Source organism: Tamandua tetradactyla, chromosome 16 (assembly GCF_023851605.1).
Source record: "Tamandua tetradactyla isolate mTamTet1 chromosome 16, mTamTet1.pri, whole genome shotgun sequence".
Taxonomy (NCBI): Eukaryota; Metazoa; Chordata; class Mammalia; order Pilosa; family Myrmecophagidae; genus Tamandua; species Tamandua tetradactyla.
In genome coordinates, this window is record NC_135342.1 from 11446477 (window position 1) to 11464455 (window position 17979).

General features: G+C 57.0%; 1 protein-coding gene and 1 long non-coding RNA gene across 9 annotated transcripts; one reads left to right on the top strand and one right to left on the bottom strand.

Moving 5' to 3' along the window:
- Positions 1 to 802: 802 nt before the first annotated feature.
- CPT1C (carnitine palmitoyltransferase 1C) lies at positions 803 to 17361 on the bottom strand. Of its 8 annotated transcripts, none has more exons than XM_077131103.1 (21): positions 17134 to 17361; positions 16588 to 16654; positions 16277 to 16423; positions 11816 to 11955; positions 10459 to 10630; positions 10049 to 10150; positions 9826 to 9963; positions 7901 to 7978; positions 7562 to 7669; positions 7391 to 7475; positions 6940 to 7135; positions 6649 to 6831; positions 5840 to 5945; positions 4812 to 4928; positions 4116 to 4280; positions 3821 to 3955; positions 3030 to 3182; positions 2451 to 2564; positions 2237 to 2329; positions 1941 to 2059; positions 803 to 986 (listed from the first exon to the last, which is right to left on the bottom strand). In XM_077131103.1, exons 3-21 carry the CDS (start codon positions 16415 to 16417, stop codon positions 839 to 841), a joined length of 2493 nt encoding a protein of 830 aa, XP_076987218.1. In that variant the 5' UTR covers positions 16418 to 16423; positions 16588 to 16654; positions 17134 to 17361; the 3' UTR covers positions 803 to 838. The 8 variants fall into 8 exon arrangements, with proteins under 8 accessions (XP_076987218.1, XP_076987217.1, XP_076987219.1 ...); XM_077131102.1 differs by having other exon boundaries at positions 16574 to 16654; XM_077131104.1 differs by lacking the exons at positions 16588 to 16654; positions 17134 to 17361 and adding an exon at positions 16697 to 17051.
- LOC143658809 (uncharacterized) lies at positions 5207 to 9719 on the top strand. Its single transcript, XR_013163335.1, has 3 exons — positions 5207 to 5681; positions 8669 to 8735; positions 9265 to 9719. It is a non-coding gene; the product is annotated as an uncharacterized LOC143658809 (long non-coding RNA).
- Positions 17362 to 17979: the final 618 nt, after the last annotated feature.

Below are 17979 nucleotides of genomic sequence, written 5' to 3' on the forward strand. Positions count from 1 at the left end.
GGCCTGGCTGAGCTCAGGGCCTCAGCACGTTGCTCTGGGGGGTTAGTTGGGGATGAGGTTTCATCCAAGGCCCAGGTGGGGAGCAAGCTGCTTCCACTCCAACCCCCACCCCCCTTATTGTTTACAGAATTCCCTTCCTTGTGGTCGGATGGCTTAGAGCCCTGGTTTGTCCTAGGGTCCTAGAGGCCATGTAGAGTTCCTTGTGGCATATAAATGAGCCCAAGATGGTCTCTGTGCATTGCCTCTGTGTGCTGTTTACGTCTTCATCGCAGCACGGATCTGTCAGAAAACCCCGCTGGTACCAAACCCAGATGGTTACACATCCAATTAAAAAAAAAGTCCAAATAAGCAATGTTTAGCTATCTGGACTGGCCGGCCTTGCATATCCTGTGAAACTCCACCCAACATCTGCTAGCCTTAGATAAGATAAAACTCTGCAGTTGTAAGGCCCCAAGCCACTCCAGCCCCTTGGGGAGCTCGAGCTGTGTAAGCACACGCTCCCCACCCCCCCACAACCCCTCGACCTCTTCGCCTTTCCCCCTCCTCTAGTTTACTCTGGCCTCGCTTTTCCTTCTGGTGGCTCCCAACAGCCTGTGCTTTGCTGCCATCTAGCGGTCACGTCTTTTCCTCACTCAACTCATCACACCTGGCCAGGTAGCCTTTTGCAACGCGGCCAGAAGCCCACGAGAATCTGCCCAGCCTGCGAAGTGTCTTTTTGATATGGGTTTAGGCTGAAGTATGTGGAGTGTATATTAGTTCTCACTTATGCAAAAAAAATAAAAAGAACTCTGAAGTTAGCAGCTTAAAACAGCAAACATTTATTATCTCATTCAATTTCTTAGAGTCGGAAGTCCAGAAGTGGCTTGGCTGGGCTGGGCAGTTGCGGCTCCAGTGTCAAGGTGTGAGCTGGACTGCAGCCATCAGAAGGCGTGACTGAAGCCGGAGGACCCGATTCTGAGAAGGTGCGCCCAATGGAGAGCGAGGTGCTGAAGATTTAGACTTTGCAGTGGAGGTGGTGCTACGCTTGGCTCAATGGAAGTAAGGGGGGTTGGAGTCCTGGGTATTGGAAATCCCATCAGCCTTGGGTTGGATGACAGGGCTTTGGAGTGGTGAGACGGGGGTTGTGTTGGGACTCTTTGGGCTGGTGGCAGTGGTGTCGTTCGTGGTGGGGTAAAGGGGGAATATCCTGGGGGTCTGGTCAGGGAGTGGGGGCTTAGGACTATGGGTCAAGTTAATGTCATGGTGGAAATGGAGCAGGGGCTTTGGTGGTCAAGGCGGGGCTCGGGGTTGGGCTTTTTTCGGTGGGTTGTAGAGTTGTAATTGCGGCTGAGTGTTGCGACCAGTGGGGTGTCACGGCGCTGTTGGTTGTTGGAATCATGGCCATGACCAGGGTGGCAGAATTGAGCCACGTGTATCCTACTTGTGGGTGCTGAATCCATCACTGAGATGGAGCTTGAAATGGGTGGGTTTCAGGCTGAGTGATAAGAACCCAGTGGATTCATTTGGGGGGGATGTCAGTTGGGGCGGCAGGACTGGTATTTGACCTTTAGGTTTGCAGATAGGTATGGAGTGGGCGATTGGTGTTGGGATATCAAGAGTAGAGCTAAAGAGTGTTTTGGGGGTTGTCTGGTTGGGGGTTGAGGGTTGGGTCTGGTGTAACTGGGAATCCATGGTGAGTCTCCTCCATCCTGATCCTCACCTCTCCACCCGCGCCCCACCCCAGCCCAAGACCATACGGGACATCACACACCCAGCTCACACATCTTTATTGTCCCAGAGGAGGATTTCCCAGCAGGCTGCCCCTGTCCTGCACCAGCTCAGCTGTAGAGATCCTCACCCTGGGTCCCAAGGGAGACCAGCTCCCTGATGGAAGAGATCAGAAACTGGTGGGCTGAGAGGGTGCCCTGAAGCCCCCAATTTGACTGGAGAGGGAGCCGCACCTGTGACCCGGGTTCTCCCCTGACCGTCTGCGCCTGCGCCTGTGGGTCTGTCCCGCCTGGAACAGGGACGCCACGTCCAACAGCGCGTCCTCGATGCGCTGCCCCAGCCGGTGGGAGTCCTGGAAGGAGAAGTGGGTCCCGTCCAGGGGAAGCCGGGAGAGGGAGCTCCTGGGGACTGGGCAGCGAGAGGGCTGGGGGCTGGACTCCCGGGCTGGAGGGGAGGAGGGGGCTGGGAGTCCAGACTCCTGGGTCCCGAGGGAGGAAGGGGCTGGGAGTTCCTGTGCACGCGGTCTCACCGTCTTCGCGCTCGATTTCTTGCTGGAGATGTGGAAGGTGATCATGTCGTCCCCCATGAAGATGTAGGAAACCCCATAGCCATGCTCATCGGCCTGGAGTGGGAAAGGGTGAGGGGGACACGATAGCACCCCACTCTCCCAACGTCCCCGCCTCCCCCAGCCCCGGGGCTGAGACCCTCAGGCCCCTCCCGCTTCCGGCTTCGGCTCCACCCACAGGCCCGAATCCCCCGCCCGAGGAGACGTAGTCGGGGTAATTGTGGACGTCAAACAGCTGCGGCTGCTGAACCGGGATCTGGCTGGTGGCCAGCTGCCACTGCTCCGAGTGAACCTGGGGGACAGACGGCACGCGGGTGGCAAAGACTGCAGACGCGCAGGTCTGCCGCTCGCCGGGATCCGCTCCACCCGCCAGGCCTCTTCTGACCGTTTGAGACTCCGCCCTTATCCCCAAGATCTGGCCCCGCCCCTCCTCCCAGACCACGCCCCTTGCCCGGCTCCTTCATGGCCCCGCCCCATTCCCCGCCCATCTAATGTTCCTCCGTGGTCCCGCCCACCTCCCTGACCCCGCCTCCATTTCTGACCCTGTCCTCTTCATTTCCCCATTTAACCCCACCCCCCGCGTCTCTGCCGAGTTCCCCCTCTGGGCTCTCTCCCTTTCCCTTCCCTTTAGGCTCCCCCTCTCCCCAGCCCTCTCCTCTGCTGATACTTCCTTACCCCAACTTCGCCCTCCTGGCCCCCAAGTCCTTCCCTTCTCCAGTGTCTCCCCGCTTCCTGAACCCTCTCCCAGCAGCCCTACCTGGGCCAGGAAAGGCGACTGCAGGCGGAGGAAGCGGGACACGATGTAGAGCGCGAAGAGGTGGCGGTCCACGCCCTGCCCTGTCATGGCAGCCTTCAGCAGAGACTGGTGCTTGTCCACCGCCACACGCAGCAGGGCGAGGCACTGTGGGTCCTGGGTCCAAGGTGGGGGGGGGGGGTCCGAGGTCATGGAGGGGCAGGACGTGGGCTCATGGCAGGGCCTGTCGCCCCCCTGTCCCCAACCCTGCCTTGCCACATCCCTGAGGCAGGGTATCAATCCCATCTTACAGAGGGTAAACTGAGGTTTCCCGCACAGTCAGGCAGAACCAGAGGGTCCCCAGGTCTGTCTGACTTCAGAGCCCAAGCTCCTTTTGTGGAACCAGAGGTAGGGAGGGGGAAGAGGGCACCGAGGTCCCTAGTGTGGGGTTAGGTCCCGGAGGGCTCCTGGGCAGAGAGGGTATGGGAACCATGAGGAATGGGGCAAAGGAGCCACAGGCCACAAGAGGGTCATCATAGAAGCAATGAAAGATGGCTGCCCTGTGGAAAAGGCTCCCTCCGCAGTGCTCACCAGTGCCTGTTGCAGCCATTAAAGCACGTGTCAGACCATGTTGAATTAACTCTGCCTCCCCCATCACACAGTGAGCTCCTTGAGGTCAGAGAACAGCTCTGTTTCATCTCTGGACCTCTCCTGTCCTTGGTGGAACATGGCACTCAATAGGCGCTCCCTAAATGCTTGCAAATGGATGATGAGTGCGTGCAAATGAGCAGGCTTCAAAAGAGACCGACACCCACCGTCTCTTTTTCATCCTCCATGGCTCTCACAAAGTTGCAGGCCTCCCTCGTGCAAGACCGCACCGTCTCTGTCCGACCTTCCAGGAACAAGCGAGTCATGGCTGACTCGTAAGTCAGACAGAATTGACCCCTGTCCTGGGGGACAAGGAAGAGAGAAATCAAGATGGCGACCCACAATGGCAACCACTAAGAGGAGAGCCACTGTCTTCTGCTGAGGGGGCTAAAGAGGGAAGTCTGGGGAGCCCAGGAGGATGGAGGTCCCGAGAGGGGGCTGGCATTGGGGAAAACCACTGACCCGGAAGTGGGCCAACTGCAAGGCCATCTGGATGAAGCTGTCTGGAGAGAGGTGGCACCGTTTGATGAAGCTCTTGCCAAAGTGGGAGAAGGGGAAGACATGGCAGTCGATGTTTCCAGACAACGTCGTGGCTCCCCTCAGGGCTAGAGAGATGGATAGATGGATCTGGCAGAGGAGGAGGGAGGAATGGCTGGGGTTAAGGATGGTGGTAGGGTTAGAGTGGGGAATGGAGCTGGCAGTGGGGATGGGAATGGAGTTGGGGTGGAATATGGAAATGGAGACAGAGAAGGGGATGGAAATGAAGGGCTGGGGGAAAGATGGGGACAGGGAGGATGTTTTGAATGGGACTGGGTTGGTTGGGCTTTAGCTTAAGCCCGTGTTGGGAATGGGGTTGGGTAGGGGGCTGAGTTGGGATTGGGGGGTGGCACTGGGGATAGGGTTGGGTTTGGGGATGGGATTAGGGTTGGATTGGGATTGAATTTGGAGTGGTGAAGGGAGTTGGGTTGGAACTGGGATGGGACTGGTTGGGTTGAGGTTGAGGTTGGGATTGAAGCTGGAATTGGCGATTCAGCCAGTATTAGAGTTGGGGATGGAGGTGGTGATGAGATTAGGGTTGGGGGTAAATTTGGGGATTGAGATTGGAGTCAAGGCTAGGATTATGGGAACTTGAAGGAAAGCCCTGAAACTCGGCCTCACCTTCTCTGGAAGGTCCCAGATCAGCCGCTGGGGCTGCGGCAGTGTGGGGTCAGGATGCCCTTTGCAATGACCATCTGTTAAGTAGCCCAGCTGAAAGCATTCTGTGGCCAGGGTAAACTGTGTACAGACAGAGGGTGTCAGAGGCCCTTCCTCCCTCGGGACCAAGGATCTTCTCGCACTCTCTGTTCACATTTCCACTTAATTAATATTCCCATTTTGACATTAGAAATATGTTAGGCCCCTCGCTTGTGCCTCAGTGTTTGTATTTCTTCTGATCTTTCTCTACACTACACCTCTTCGTCCAGTGTCAACATGCAGAGATGATGTACTGGCATAAAGGGGTCTGAAAGGTCTGAGGTTGAACTGAATGGAGAGTTTCATTTATAAACATCATTAAAGGGGAAAAGCACTGCATTTTGCAAGTGAGAAATAGGCACAGAAGGACCAATGCTCACTAGAGCTTTTCTCAAGATCTGGAAGTGGCCGTCTTCCCCTTCACACATGTCTGGTCCCCCCAACCCGGGACCTGCATCTGAGACCAAGGATGAGTGGGGACTCCAGAAACCACCCCCATGTTTTAAGGATTAGAAAAAGTGGAGATGCTAAGATTCTCAGGGCTGGGAAGGAATTTAGAGATAAAAGAAAAAGCAGCCCTCTCATTTGCCTAAGGGGAAAAGGCAGGCTCAGAGGAGGTGAGTAACTTGCCCAAGGTCACACAGCAAACCAGAGCTGGAAGAGAGTTCTGACTCAGTGTGATGTCGTCAAAGAACTTCCAGCTCCGTTTCATCTCTCCACTCTGCCATGGCTGTGTGACTCTGGACACATCACTTGCTTTCTCTCAGCCTGGATTTTCCCTTTCGTCAAACGCAGGTCAGAATCCCAGACCCCTTCTTGGCTGTTGGCTCTGGGCTAATGTTTGCCTCTCTCTGAGCTTCAATTTAAACTCTGATCCCAAAGCCCTGGAGAGGAAGATCTTTGGAAATGGGGGGTGGGGGTCCCCAGGATGGGGAAGCGCCAGCTGCCCATACCTCCCACATGTGTCCCAAGACAGGGCAGTCCGCCCACGAGTGCTCCACGCAGAGACCCAACTTCCCGTTGGAGAACACGAGTAAAGTGAAGGATTTGTCAAACCAGCTGTGGGGGGAGAGTTCAGAGGGGTCACCAGAGAGAGGGGGACAGGGGTGTCTGGGGGAAGGAATCTCAGGGTACCCTCAGTGGGACTTGACGGGGGCGTTTCAGGGTGGAGAAAGCTGGGAATTAAGGCTGGGGTCCCCACATGGAGAGCTCCAGGAGGGTTGGGGGTTCTCTAGAGAGTGGTGGAGGGTCTCTGAGATGTGTCTAGAATTTGGAGAGTTTGAGGATTTCTCTGGAACTTGCTGAGGAAGGTTTGGGAGGGGTGTTGGGTTTGCAGGGGATGCTGGGAAGTTAGGACTCTTCTGGAGACCCTGGAAATGAGAGCGATGCCTGGTGGACATCTCGGAAGTGAGTTCTGGGGTTCTGGTTTGGAGGGTTTGGGTCTGGTGTGGTTCTGAGGAGGCCTGCATTAGGGTCTGAGGCTGTAAGTGGTCGAAAGTTCAGAATCTGAGGAACCAGGTTTGCGGTCCTGGGTCTGGGGTCTCAGGTCTAGGGGTCTTCAGGGTCCGACGTCCTGGGGCTGGGGTGCTGAGTCGCTGGGTCTGGGATCCGCAGTCCTAGGAGGTCCCCGGATCTGGAGACTCACCCCCACCCCTCGTCAGGGTTCCAGGGGCTGGATGTTTTGTGTCCGGGGTCCTAGGTCTGGATACAGGGGTTCTAGGGATCCCAGGTTTTGGGGTCCAAGTCCCCGGGGCCGACTCACCGGTCGTGGCCCCGGCCAGCCAGCAGGGCGTGGGCGTAGGCGTCCAGAGAAGCCGCGGGGTCCTCCTTGGTGAGCCCCGCGGGCTCGGGGTCAAGGGACACAAAGAAGGCGGCCCCCTCAACCGCCTCCAGGGCAGCCGCCGCCCCGGCCCGCAGGGACTTCCGCACCTGGGCCCACGTGTCCCTGTCGGGGGACGTGTCTGAGCCCAGCCTGACCCCTCAACCCTGAACCACAACCCCCCTCCCCTCGGCCCCCAACCCCTGGGGGGGGTCACTGACCTCGGGGCCTCACCTGGGAGCAGCTGTCAAAGCTGCCAGGTGCTCCTCCTGCGGACAGGCGGGTGAGGGGTCATCCAGGATGCGCTGGAACTGCTGCTCCAGGGCCCGCGGGGGCAGCAGGCCGTGGCGCGAGTGGGTCCCCACGCGGAAGAAGCGGCCCCGGTGGAGGACGGCCACGTGTCGGCTGTCATGGAGGTGGCGGATGTGGTCTGGGGGCGGCGTGGGGGCGGGAGCAGACACGGGGTCAGGATAAGCCCGCGAGCCTCCCCTCCCCTCACCCCAGCCCCCACCTACCATTGTTAACCCATTTCAGAAAGGAGGAAACTGAGGCTCAGCTGTGGGCGCAGCCACCCAGCTCAAGAGGGATGGGACAGGCTGGCGGCTGAGTCCGCGCCCTCGGCCGCTGCGCTGATCTGTCCCCATCAATGGGGAGGGGACCCTGGGGGAGGAGGGGGGCGTCTCACCTCTCTGCACCCCAGGAACGCGGGTGGTGTTGAATAGCTTCTCGTACTGGGCAGAGCACAAGGGGCGCGTCCCCATCAGCAAAGTCTGCAGGAGAGGGCGGGCCCCTGAGTTGCCTCCCACGTGGCCACGCGCCCCAGCCCGCGGGGGGGGCGGCCCCCCACCCCGCTTACAGGTGGGATCTCCTGGCGGTTCAGGCGGTGGCGGTAGAGGAGGAGGGCGTGCACCGCGTTGCCGGCTCGGGCAGCCTGCAGCGGCGTGGGCGGGACGTACAGGAAGTCCTGGGGGCCGGCGGAGGGGGCCCCAAAACGCCTGTGGGTCAGGCCTGCCCGTGATGGGGAACTGACCCCAAACCCAGGCCCTGACTCTGGCTGAGGGAGGCAGGGTGAGTCCCAGACACTGGGCCCTCACCATGAATCCCATATTTTACCCGGACCCCCAGACCCAGATTCTGGGAGGGCGGGGGTGGGGGTTGACTAAAGACCCCAACCCCTTCCCTTGCCCTTTCTCACCATCATGTAATAGTTGCTGTTCACCATCAGTGAGTTCCGGGACCGCAGATACACAAATTCCTCCCACCAGTCGCTCACCTGGGAGTGGGGAAGGGAAGACATAGCAGGGACAGGTGGGGTGGCCCTGGAGAGGGAGGAGGAAAATGGGGAGGCGGCAGGCTCCTGTGACTCTCCCGTGGCAAACAGGGAAGGTGGAGACCTGTAATCACCATCCATAGCCAATCCATGGGGAAGCATTTGGTTAAACTGTGCTATGCCCATGTTGTGGAATACTATACAGCTGTTAAAAAGAATAAAATAATTTAAAAAAGCATAGAAATGTAAAAAAAAAAACCAAGGTCCATCCATGGGTGTCAACATGGAATGACCACCAAGATGCAAAAGAATCCCATTTGAGATTTTAAAATAATATGACTGTGTTTCTCTGGGTACACATAGGTGTAGACCAACACTCAGGAAAGGCTCCGTGCAAAGTGCTTCTTGCAGGGGAGGGTGAGAGAGATCAGGATTAAGGGAGGTGGTCAGAGGGGCACCTGCCACCTGAAGCCTGATGAGCCAGATGGGCCGATCTGGAAGAGGGATTTCCGGGCTGCCCTGAACAGAAAGAGGGAATTGCACGTACGCCAAGACCAGAGCAAAGACCCATACTCGTGGCACAAGATCTCCTGGTTTGTGGGCCCATGTGTGCCAGGAGCAAGGCTTTGCATAAAGGGCTGGGATCTCCGGGTGCCCTGGCACCCTTACTCTGCTCACTGCTTTCCTTGACAGGAGTTGGAGGCTCTTCTGAGCCAGATGTGTCTCCAGACACGGCAGAGACGGCACCTCTGATACCCAGGTAAGGGCGGGCCATAGTCCTGTCCCACGGTTTCCCTGCCTGGTCCCCTCTGGTCTGTTTAGGCCTTGTCCCACCCCCTGGTCTATCGCCGCGTCCTGCAGCCTCTTCCCTCCAGTCTGTCCCCAACACAACTCAGAACCGACACTGCCGTCCCTCCCCATGGCTCCCAAGAGAAAGGCCAGGGCTCTAGGCCTTGGGCCCTCTCCCTGCTACCACCCTCCCATCCCTTTGTTCTGGAGTGCTTGTCCTCAGTCCAGCCCCAACAACTTTCCTCCCCCTCTCCTTTTCTCACACTGATCTTCTCTTCCTAGAACGCCTTTTGACCAACCCGACAGGCCCAAACCCCCTCTCCAGCCTTCAAGGCCCAGCCCAAATGCCCTCTCCTCTGGGAACCGCGACCCGCTCATCCAGCTGCGTCCTCCTCTCTGACACCTGACCCCTCGCACCACCCCACGTGTCTTTTCGTGGTCACTCCCACTTCATGACAGGTGGTCTGAGGGCCACTTACAACCTTCATATCTTTGTGCAGAATGTGACACCAGTAAGCCCTGATTTGGGCGAATCCCTGCCTCTCTCTGTGCCTCAGTTTCCCAAGAAATTCAACTCAGAATACAAAGACGTAACTCTCCAAGTCAGAACACGAGCCCCTGTGGAAACAGGGTCCTTGAACAGAGAGAGGGGGGAAACAGGAACCATCCTGGAGGGGGGGTGCTTAGCGTGATGACAAATCAGGGATGGAAATGTGGGTGGGTCCTGGAATTCTGGTTCGAACCCTGGAGGCTTAGGGGGCGGAGTTGTGGATGTGGAGCGTGTGGGGCGGAGCACAGGTCATCGGAGGGTGGGCTCAAAATGGTAGCCCTTAAAGGGGCGGGACCCACCGTAGGGGGCGGGGCCAGAAGGCAGGCGCGCCAGGGGGCGGGGCTGCAAGTGAGAGGCGCGCTCCGGAGGTTGTGGGCGTGTCGCAGGGGGCGGGGCGTGGCGTCAGGAGGGTGGGCTGAGAACCCCTCCCCTCCCAGCCCGGGTGGCCCCGCGGATGGGGTTGGGGTGAGGGTGGGGGTGGGGGTGGGGGCGGGTGGCCTGCGGGACTCACATAATTGGCTGCCCACCAGGACTTGAGCCACAGATACCACTGCAGCAGCGACGCCTGCAGCCTCAGGAAATCCTGCGCTAGGGCCGCCGTCCAGTCGAAGTCCTCGTCGGAGAGGACTGGCCGCACGGACTCCAGGTACTGGAGGAAGAGAGCAGAGGCGGGGGCAGGTCACCCCGGGCCGCCCCGGCTGCCCTCTCGCCCCTCCCCGGGCTCGCGGGCCCACCTTGCGCACGGTCTCGCGCACGGGGGGCAGAGGCTGGCGCGGCAGGGAGCGCTGGTAACTGAAGAGCATCGGGGAGCGGCCGGAGAAGATGCGGACCAGGGCCTGGAGGAAAGGGGTTGATACCGGGTCATCAAACCCCTCGCTGGAGCCGGAACTCACGGAGAGCAGGGGACGCAGACCCAGAGAGAGAGGAGAGAGACCCAGAGGGAGGGGACAGAGACCTAGAGGGAGGGACCCAGGGACCCAGAGGGAGGGGGATGGAGACCCAGGGAGAGGGGCACAGAGACCTAGAGAGAAGGGACAGACCCAGAGAGAAGGGGACAGAGACCCAGGGAGAGGCAGTCAGAAACACAAGAGAGGGGCAGACCCACAGAAAGGGGGGCCTAAGCAGGGCGCCACCCTGCACATACGAGCCAGGTCTTGGTGGGCGACGACATGGTGCCGTGGGGCTCGAGGAGCCAGCCGTGGTAGGACAGAAGCAGCTTCAGGGCCACGTGAAGCGTGAAGATCAGCGCCCCCCACAGGCAGGAGGCGAACAGCGCAGCCGCCAGGGCCACCCGCAGCCCGTGGTGCTGTCCGCCCCTGAGTGGAGAGAGACAGGCTGGGCTGGATCCCCCGGACCCCCGGACCCCCAGCCTCCTTCCCCTCCAGCACCCACCAGCCTCCAAGTTTCTGGATATCCTCAGGCCCTGGCCTTCCCAGTGTCGGAGGCAGATCTTGTGGCATTTGGAATCACTCAGAGAATTCAGTTGCCTCGTTTATGAAGTAGGTGTGGCTTTTCCACCCACACCCCGGCACCTGTCAGGGTTGTGGGGACCCCGGCTTCCAAAACCACTTGCAGCAGAACTGGGCAGGTGCTTGATGAGAGAAAACGGCTATTTCTCACAGTGTGCACCTCGGGCCAGCAGCAGCATCAGAGGACTTTTTGGGAATGCAAATAATTCCAGGGCCCCACCCACACTTAGGAAGTCAGAGTAGCTGGGTGTGGAATCGGGCAAGGAGTGTTTATACAAGCCCTCCCCATGATTCCGACGAAGGTTCAGGTCTGCGAACCACTAGTCTAAAGCTACACCCAAACAACACGTGAGTGTGCAAAGTGGCAATCAAAGAGACACATGAGCATATCCCACCTGGGGGACTTAGGGCATGTCACTTCCCCTCTGTGTAACTGGATAAATACAGCCTTGTGGAAAATTTCTACATCTGATCCTAGGTCTGTCCTTTGGGGTCATCTGCCCAAAATCTCAACCTTCTTCCTCGGACAACTTCAAGAACTAGAGCCTGCCACTTCACCTGCGCCTGGTTTTCAAACCCTTCCCCGAGATGATGAAAAGAATAATATAACCACTCCCATTTAGTGAGTTCCTGGCACTGGACTGAATATTCCACAGGTCTGATTTTGCTTAATTCTTCAACCTAGTCAATGAAGTCATATTATTACCTCCATTTTATTGATGAGGGCCCTAACATGGGAATCATGGTGTCTTTTGCTCAAGACCATAGAACTGGAAAGTGACAGAGCTCATATATAAGCACATCTGGACATGTTCTAATTTGTCATTATCCCTGTTAGCAAGAAGCAGCCAGGATGGAAAATGTACAGAGTAGAGAAAAAAATCACCTCCATTTTTCTTGATGTTTTGCCTCTGTTAATCTGACCCAAAGTCTCAGCAATTACTTTTCCTTAGCAGGCCCACCACACTGATGGAGAAACTTATTGGGGGGAGGAATGGGGAGGTTACTGGGGTGAGGTGGGGGGAACCTCACCAGTCTGGCAGCAATTCTTTGATCTTCTCCATCAGTCCTAGGGAAGGATCCAGTTGAAGAAACCAGGCGAGCTGTATTGTGCTGAAGAGGAACAGCCAGCTGAGGGGGCTGGCGGGGTACACACCGGTGACAAAGTCGTTCTGCAAGGGAGACAGGGCAAACACTCAATCACTTATGCCCTCTTCTGAGCACCTACCCTGTTCCATTCACAGATATTTATGTTGGACCCTGAGCTGGGTGCTGGAGAGCCAGTTGGAGTATGCACAGATCAGAGCCCTGCCATTGGGGAGCACAGTCCAGAAGGCAATGCGTGGGTACCGTTGAAGAGCAGTAATACAAAGCACAGGGGGAGTCACATGAGGGCAGTTTACTCAGCCCCAGGGAGCCAGGTGAGAAGGGGAGAGTGTCAAAGAGGCAAAATGAGCTGCTTTACATGGCAGGGCCCGGAAGTCACGGAATGTATGAAAGTGCTGACACTAAGCACACTCCTGGGGTAGTGTGAGAGGAGGAGTGACATCCAATGGGGACTTCCTCCGGGCCACGTGCTTTCCTAAGAATCAACTCTTTCAAATCCTCCAACAACCCTGTAATGACCCCAGTTTACAAATGACACAGGTTCAAGGTCCCACGGTTCAGAAGTGGTTATGCTTACTGTTGGCCGGGGTATCACCTTCTCTTCTCTTTCCCGTATTTAATGAACAGGAAGGCCCCAGAAGTCCTGGTTAAGAATTTGGGTTCTGGAGTTCCACCCTCTAGGCTCAAATCCCCACCGTCACTTACAAGCGGAGTGACTTCAGGCAAGTGACTATGCTTCTCTGTGCCTCAGTTTCTTTTCCTGTAGGACAGGATCGATCCTAGCACTTGGTTCTTAGAGTGTCAGAAGGGCTGAGAAAACATCATCCCACAAATGCTTCTTGGGGGCCCCCTGTGGGTTGCCACATCCTAGTTGCTAAAGTACAGCTGTGACAAGGGAGCAGGATCCCCGCTGAACTGGGGGAGACAGGCAGTATTCACAAAATAAGAGTTAGCATGTCAGATGGTGATGGGGATATGGCGACAAAGCGGAGGGCCCCGGCTGTGCATGTGTGTGTGTATGTGTGTGTGTGTGAGAGAGAGAGAGAGCTGAGGGAGCTTTGAGTAGTGGCTGTTCACACATCTCTATTTTGACAACCAATATGGATACAGAGTGCACACAGCAGGCACTAAATAAATGTTAGTTACCATCTCCTTTCTATTGGCACTCTACTTCTATTGGAAACTTACTCCACAGTCTTCCTTTGGGTTGGCAGGAGAAGGTTATGGTGGTTATTTTTGTTATGTTTATTATTATTATTAAGAAGCTTATGGTTCTTATATCTGGGGCTCTACATTGCAGTGGAACAGGGGGCTCCACAGTCACAGGAAATGTCTCCATAGCCCTTCCCACTGGGACATCAGTAAGTCATTTTATTCCCCCGGCACCCAGGGAGAGAACAGTGATTGTTATCTGCACACTCCGGTGAAGAAGAAGCTCAAGTGACAAGAGGTTGAAGAACTCGGCCAAGTTCACGCAGCCAGGAAGTGGTGGAGCTGGGGTTTAAACCCTGGCCTGCTGGCTCCTGAGTCCCCTGTCAACCACTTTGAAACCCCAAAGTGCTTTGTGACGCCAAGACAGCAGGATGGCACTTGCAGGGACCATCATGGGTCTCCAGATTTCCTGCTCATCTGGAAATGGCCTCAGGAAGACACGTGTGTAGATGAGTCGCCCACCACGCGGGCCCCCTGTGCATAATCTTCAACAGCCTCAGGAGGTAGGTACCGAAACCCCTTCTAGAAAAGCAGCCCAGGGCAATGGGAATGAGCCCGGGCTCCGAGCCAGGCTGTGAGTTCTAGCTCTGCCTCTTTGCAGCTGGGCAACCGCAGGAGGGTGAAAGCGCCTCTATGGGCCTCAGTTTGCTCATCTGTGAAATGGGACCCACAACTGGCCTGGCTTTAGAGGGCTGGAATGAGGATCGGCGGAGTAGCAGATTTTAAGGGCTCGGCAGAGGGACTGATGCGATCTGAGAAATGAGAACTCGGGGGCCCAGGGCAGTTACTGATGTGAAGTGGGAATGGCTGTGCTGGAGTGGCCACTGTGCTGTTGGGGTGCCCATTTTATACATGAAGCAACCAAGGCTTGGCCGGGAGACCACCCTGGGGTCACCTGGTCAGGAGGGAGAAGGTCCTGGTCCTGTCAGACTCTGGAACCTGTAGCTCTGCCTCTCCCTGCCTGGCAGGCAGTCGAGGCCCAACAGGCGTGAGTGAACGGCACAGGTAAAGGCCAGGAGGCTGTGGGGTGGTGGTTCCTGGGAACTGAGGGCAAAGGTCACCCTCAGGACTGCCCGGGTGAAAGAGAAAGACCTGTGTCCACTGGGGAGGGAGGTGCCTCCCACAGAGAGGAAGACCACACCTGACTACAGGTATCAGTTTATACCAGTATGGGGGTCTGAGGCATAGGGGATGACATCTGGCTTTCAAATATAATCTCAAAAATAAACTTATTTATATATATTCAGAAGGGGGTAAGTGGGATTCAGGTCTTGACTCAAATGCGGGGGTGACGGTCAAATTATTCGACAACGCCAAATGGGGCAAAATCAATCTGTGAGAATAGAAAGCAGGACAGTGGTTGCCTTACGTGGGTGATGAGGGGCTGCCTGGAAAGAACACTCTAGAACATGCCTCGAGAGAACATCCTAGAATGGTGGCAGTGCCATCTTGATGGGAGGGCTGGTTACAAGAGGGTTGTAACCACTTAAAACTGCATTTTTCTAAATGGAAGCATATCTTAATTTAAATAAACGCAAGTGTGCATGTATCTAACAACAGGTAGAGGTAGCCAACTTGCTGGAAATGAGGGATCCCCACCCATGCTATGTGTTAACTCTTTAGGTGCTGGATTGGACTGAGATTCAGGGGGTCCTGAGGGAAGAGCAGAGGGGGCTCTGGGCAATGGTTATTCACACGTCTCTACTTTAACCAATATGGTCACAGAGGTGTGTTCCAGCTTGCTCAAATGCCACGGCCTCAGTAGCTCCTCTGCAGCCCCCTTTTAAATTGCAACAGAGCCGCTTTCCCTCTTCTTGTTGCTTTCTTCCCCCCACTAGAATGAGTACTCTATGTGAGCAGGTTTCTGTCTGTTGTTCTCCCTGCTCTGTCCCTAAGGTGGAAAACAGTGGCTGGCCCTCTCCCGGATGTCCCATAGCTGTTTGTTGAATGAATGATGTTATGGATTGAACTGCGTCTCCCAAAAAGATGTGCTAATCCCAGGTCTCCTGAATGAGATGCTATTTGGCAATGGGATGTCTGAGGATGTAATTAGTTAAGACAAGGTCAAACTAGATGAGTGGGTCCTCCAAAACTGGGAGAGAACTGCTGTGGTTTGAAGCCAGGTCTAGAAAACTAAGACAAATAAGAGTATCACTGAGGGCAGGCCACGGTGGCTCAGCAGGCAGAGTTCTCGCCTACCATACCAGAGACCTGGGTTCGATTCCCAGTGCCTGCCCGTGCAAAAAAAAAAAGTTTCACTTATCCTACGATGAAATATCATTGAGAGTGAATGCTTACTTAGCTTTACAGCCAGGCCAGGCTCAGTGCTTACATGTAAGAACTCACTTAATCCTTGCAACTAACCTGTGAGGGAGGGGCTGTCATCACACACATTTGACATATGGGGAAACTAAGGCTCAGAGAGGGGCACTTGTCCCAGGCCACCCAGCTAGTAAGTTCTAGACACTCACGAGTGTTCCAGGCCTCTGTTTGTTAAAAATAGTAGGAGTGGCAAGCAGGGAGGCTCTGAACATACGTGATTATACCAGAATTCTAGAACTGGGCGCCTTGGAAGGTGGGTTCTGTTTGGACCCTGGGCAGGCATCTGGAGAGGCAGGGGCCAGGGGCTTGGTGTCTCCAGAGCTGGGACCGGACTGGAATTGTGGAGAGGGCACACAGCACACTGGAGCGGGGTGTTGGGCCTTCAGGGGCAGGGGGAGGGGCGCTCAGGCCCAGTGGGCAAAGGCCAGAAGGAAAGGAGGAGCCTGCGGGATCTGGGTGTGGGCTACCTGATCTGGGGAGCAAGGGGGTTCTGGAATGGGGACCACCCAGTTCTAGAACATGGAAATGGAAGGAAAAGGTGAGAAGATCACTATGGGGGAAGGGGCCTGAGTTCTGGAAATGGGGGTGGACACTGGAGGGAGTGAAGGTAAGAGGGGGACGGAGGCAAAGCCAAAGGTGATGAGGGGTGACTAGTAGGTGAGGTTGAGGAGCCCAGAAGTGAGCGGCAGAGGACCCGGATATGGCTTAAAGGAACCTAAGAATGGACATCAAAATTCCCAGAGGGGACGATGGGTTCCCATAAGTCCCACTGGGGGGCCGGAAGTGGGCCCCAGGCCTCCCGGAACAGGGAACTGGCTTCCCGGAAGGAAACCCACCCGCGGCCCTCCTCACCGAGAAACGGGAGAGACGCCGTTTCCAGGAGCGCAGTCCGGAGAAGTAGATCTCCTGCAACACCGGGGCACCGAGGTCGGCTTCGGCCCCGTCGGAGACCAGCGAGAAGCGGAAGCCCACGGCCTGGCGAGCCTCAGCCATGTCAGGCTGGAGCCCGGGGAGAAGGACAAGGCGTCATTTTCCAGGCCCCGGCCCCCTCCTCCCTCGGACCCCCAAGCCCCTTCTCCCCAGGACCGGGACGTCCATGTCCCCAGCCCCGTCTTCCCGCAGACCCAGGAATGTAGGGCCCCAGCTCACCCTTCCCTTAGCACCTGAGGGGCTTTGAGGGGAACTGGCCGGAGACTCCAGTGTTGGGGGAACGTCAGGTGGGGAGGGGGCCTGTGAACGCACAGAGGGGCGGGCGGTTAGGTCGCGTCAAACCTCTTTTGATGTGCTCGGCGGAGAACAGGGTGCAGGAGCGGTGCCTCCCCTTTCCCAACACGGGACTCTCAAGATTCAGGAGAGGCAGTGGGGGATCCGTCCAGGGTGAGTCGCGGGCTCTCGAGAAAAACACTGATCTCTCCATCAAAGGAGCACCTGCCGGACGCTGGCATTGTCCAGCCCTGTTCCGCTCCCCATTGCAGCGCGACGGAGGAGGGGGCTGGTCTGTAAGTTCATCCTCCAGGGGCGGCCCGGCAGCCCCTCCCCCCGCCGGGGGCTGGAGGGGGATGGTGGGGGAAGAGACCTACTGCGCATGCCTCTCAGCTAGGGATGCTGAGGCTGCGGGCGGAGGCGAGCGTGGGGACCAGTGATGGGCAGGCCCTCAGCTCCCCACCCCCCACCCCAGCCCCCGCGGGCCCCTGGGTCCCGGCACTTACCACCCTGACTCAGGGGACTGCCAATCGCATCCTGGGCCCAAGCCCCGGGTGCCGACACCCGTCCGCCCGCCTCTTTAGGGAGCTGGATCCAAGCCCCCGGCTTGCATGTCCTCACCTCCCACCCGCGGTCACTCGACACCCAAGAACCAAGATTTCAGTCTAGAGTGCGCCTAGCCGGGTATTCAAGTCTGAGGCTTTATACCCGCCCCCTTCAGGATCTCCGCGTTCTATCCCCGCCCCCATTATACCCCGGCGTCCAATCCTGCCCTCCGCTCGATTCCCAGCCCTCGGTTTCTTATCCCGCCTAGTTCTCCACTCTTTGGCCTCCCTGGTGCTGCGCAGCTTCGCTCCTCCGCACCCCGGCTCCGCGGCCGCCCCCTTCCTCTCTTTGTCTCTCTTGCTCTCCTTTGTCTTCGAGGAACGAGGCTCAGTTCGGAACTCGCAGCATACCTCTGGGCACGGCGTAACGTTAGGCGCGGGGGTGTAGCACCCGAGCGAATCTCAGACCTTCCACCCCGGGAAGGAGGGATTCTTGGGGGTCGGGTCCGCTTACCACAGCCACTCAATGGAAATGCAGCTGCAGGGGTTGAGTGAACGCGAAGAAGGCGCTACAGCAGATTGGATTAAAGTTAGACAGTCGAAGGGACTTACGTGGTGGGAAAAGGAGCATGGATAAGGGAGTATTTTAGGACCGGTCCCAAATTGGAAGGCCAAGATGGGCACAGACAAGCAGACTGACACAGGGAACTCTCGTTTATTTGGCTCTGAATTATCTGTCTAGGCGGGACCGCTGTGCCCCTGGGTGCGGCCGGGCACAGCCAGGGAGGGCGTGGGAGGAACGGTCTC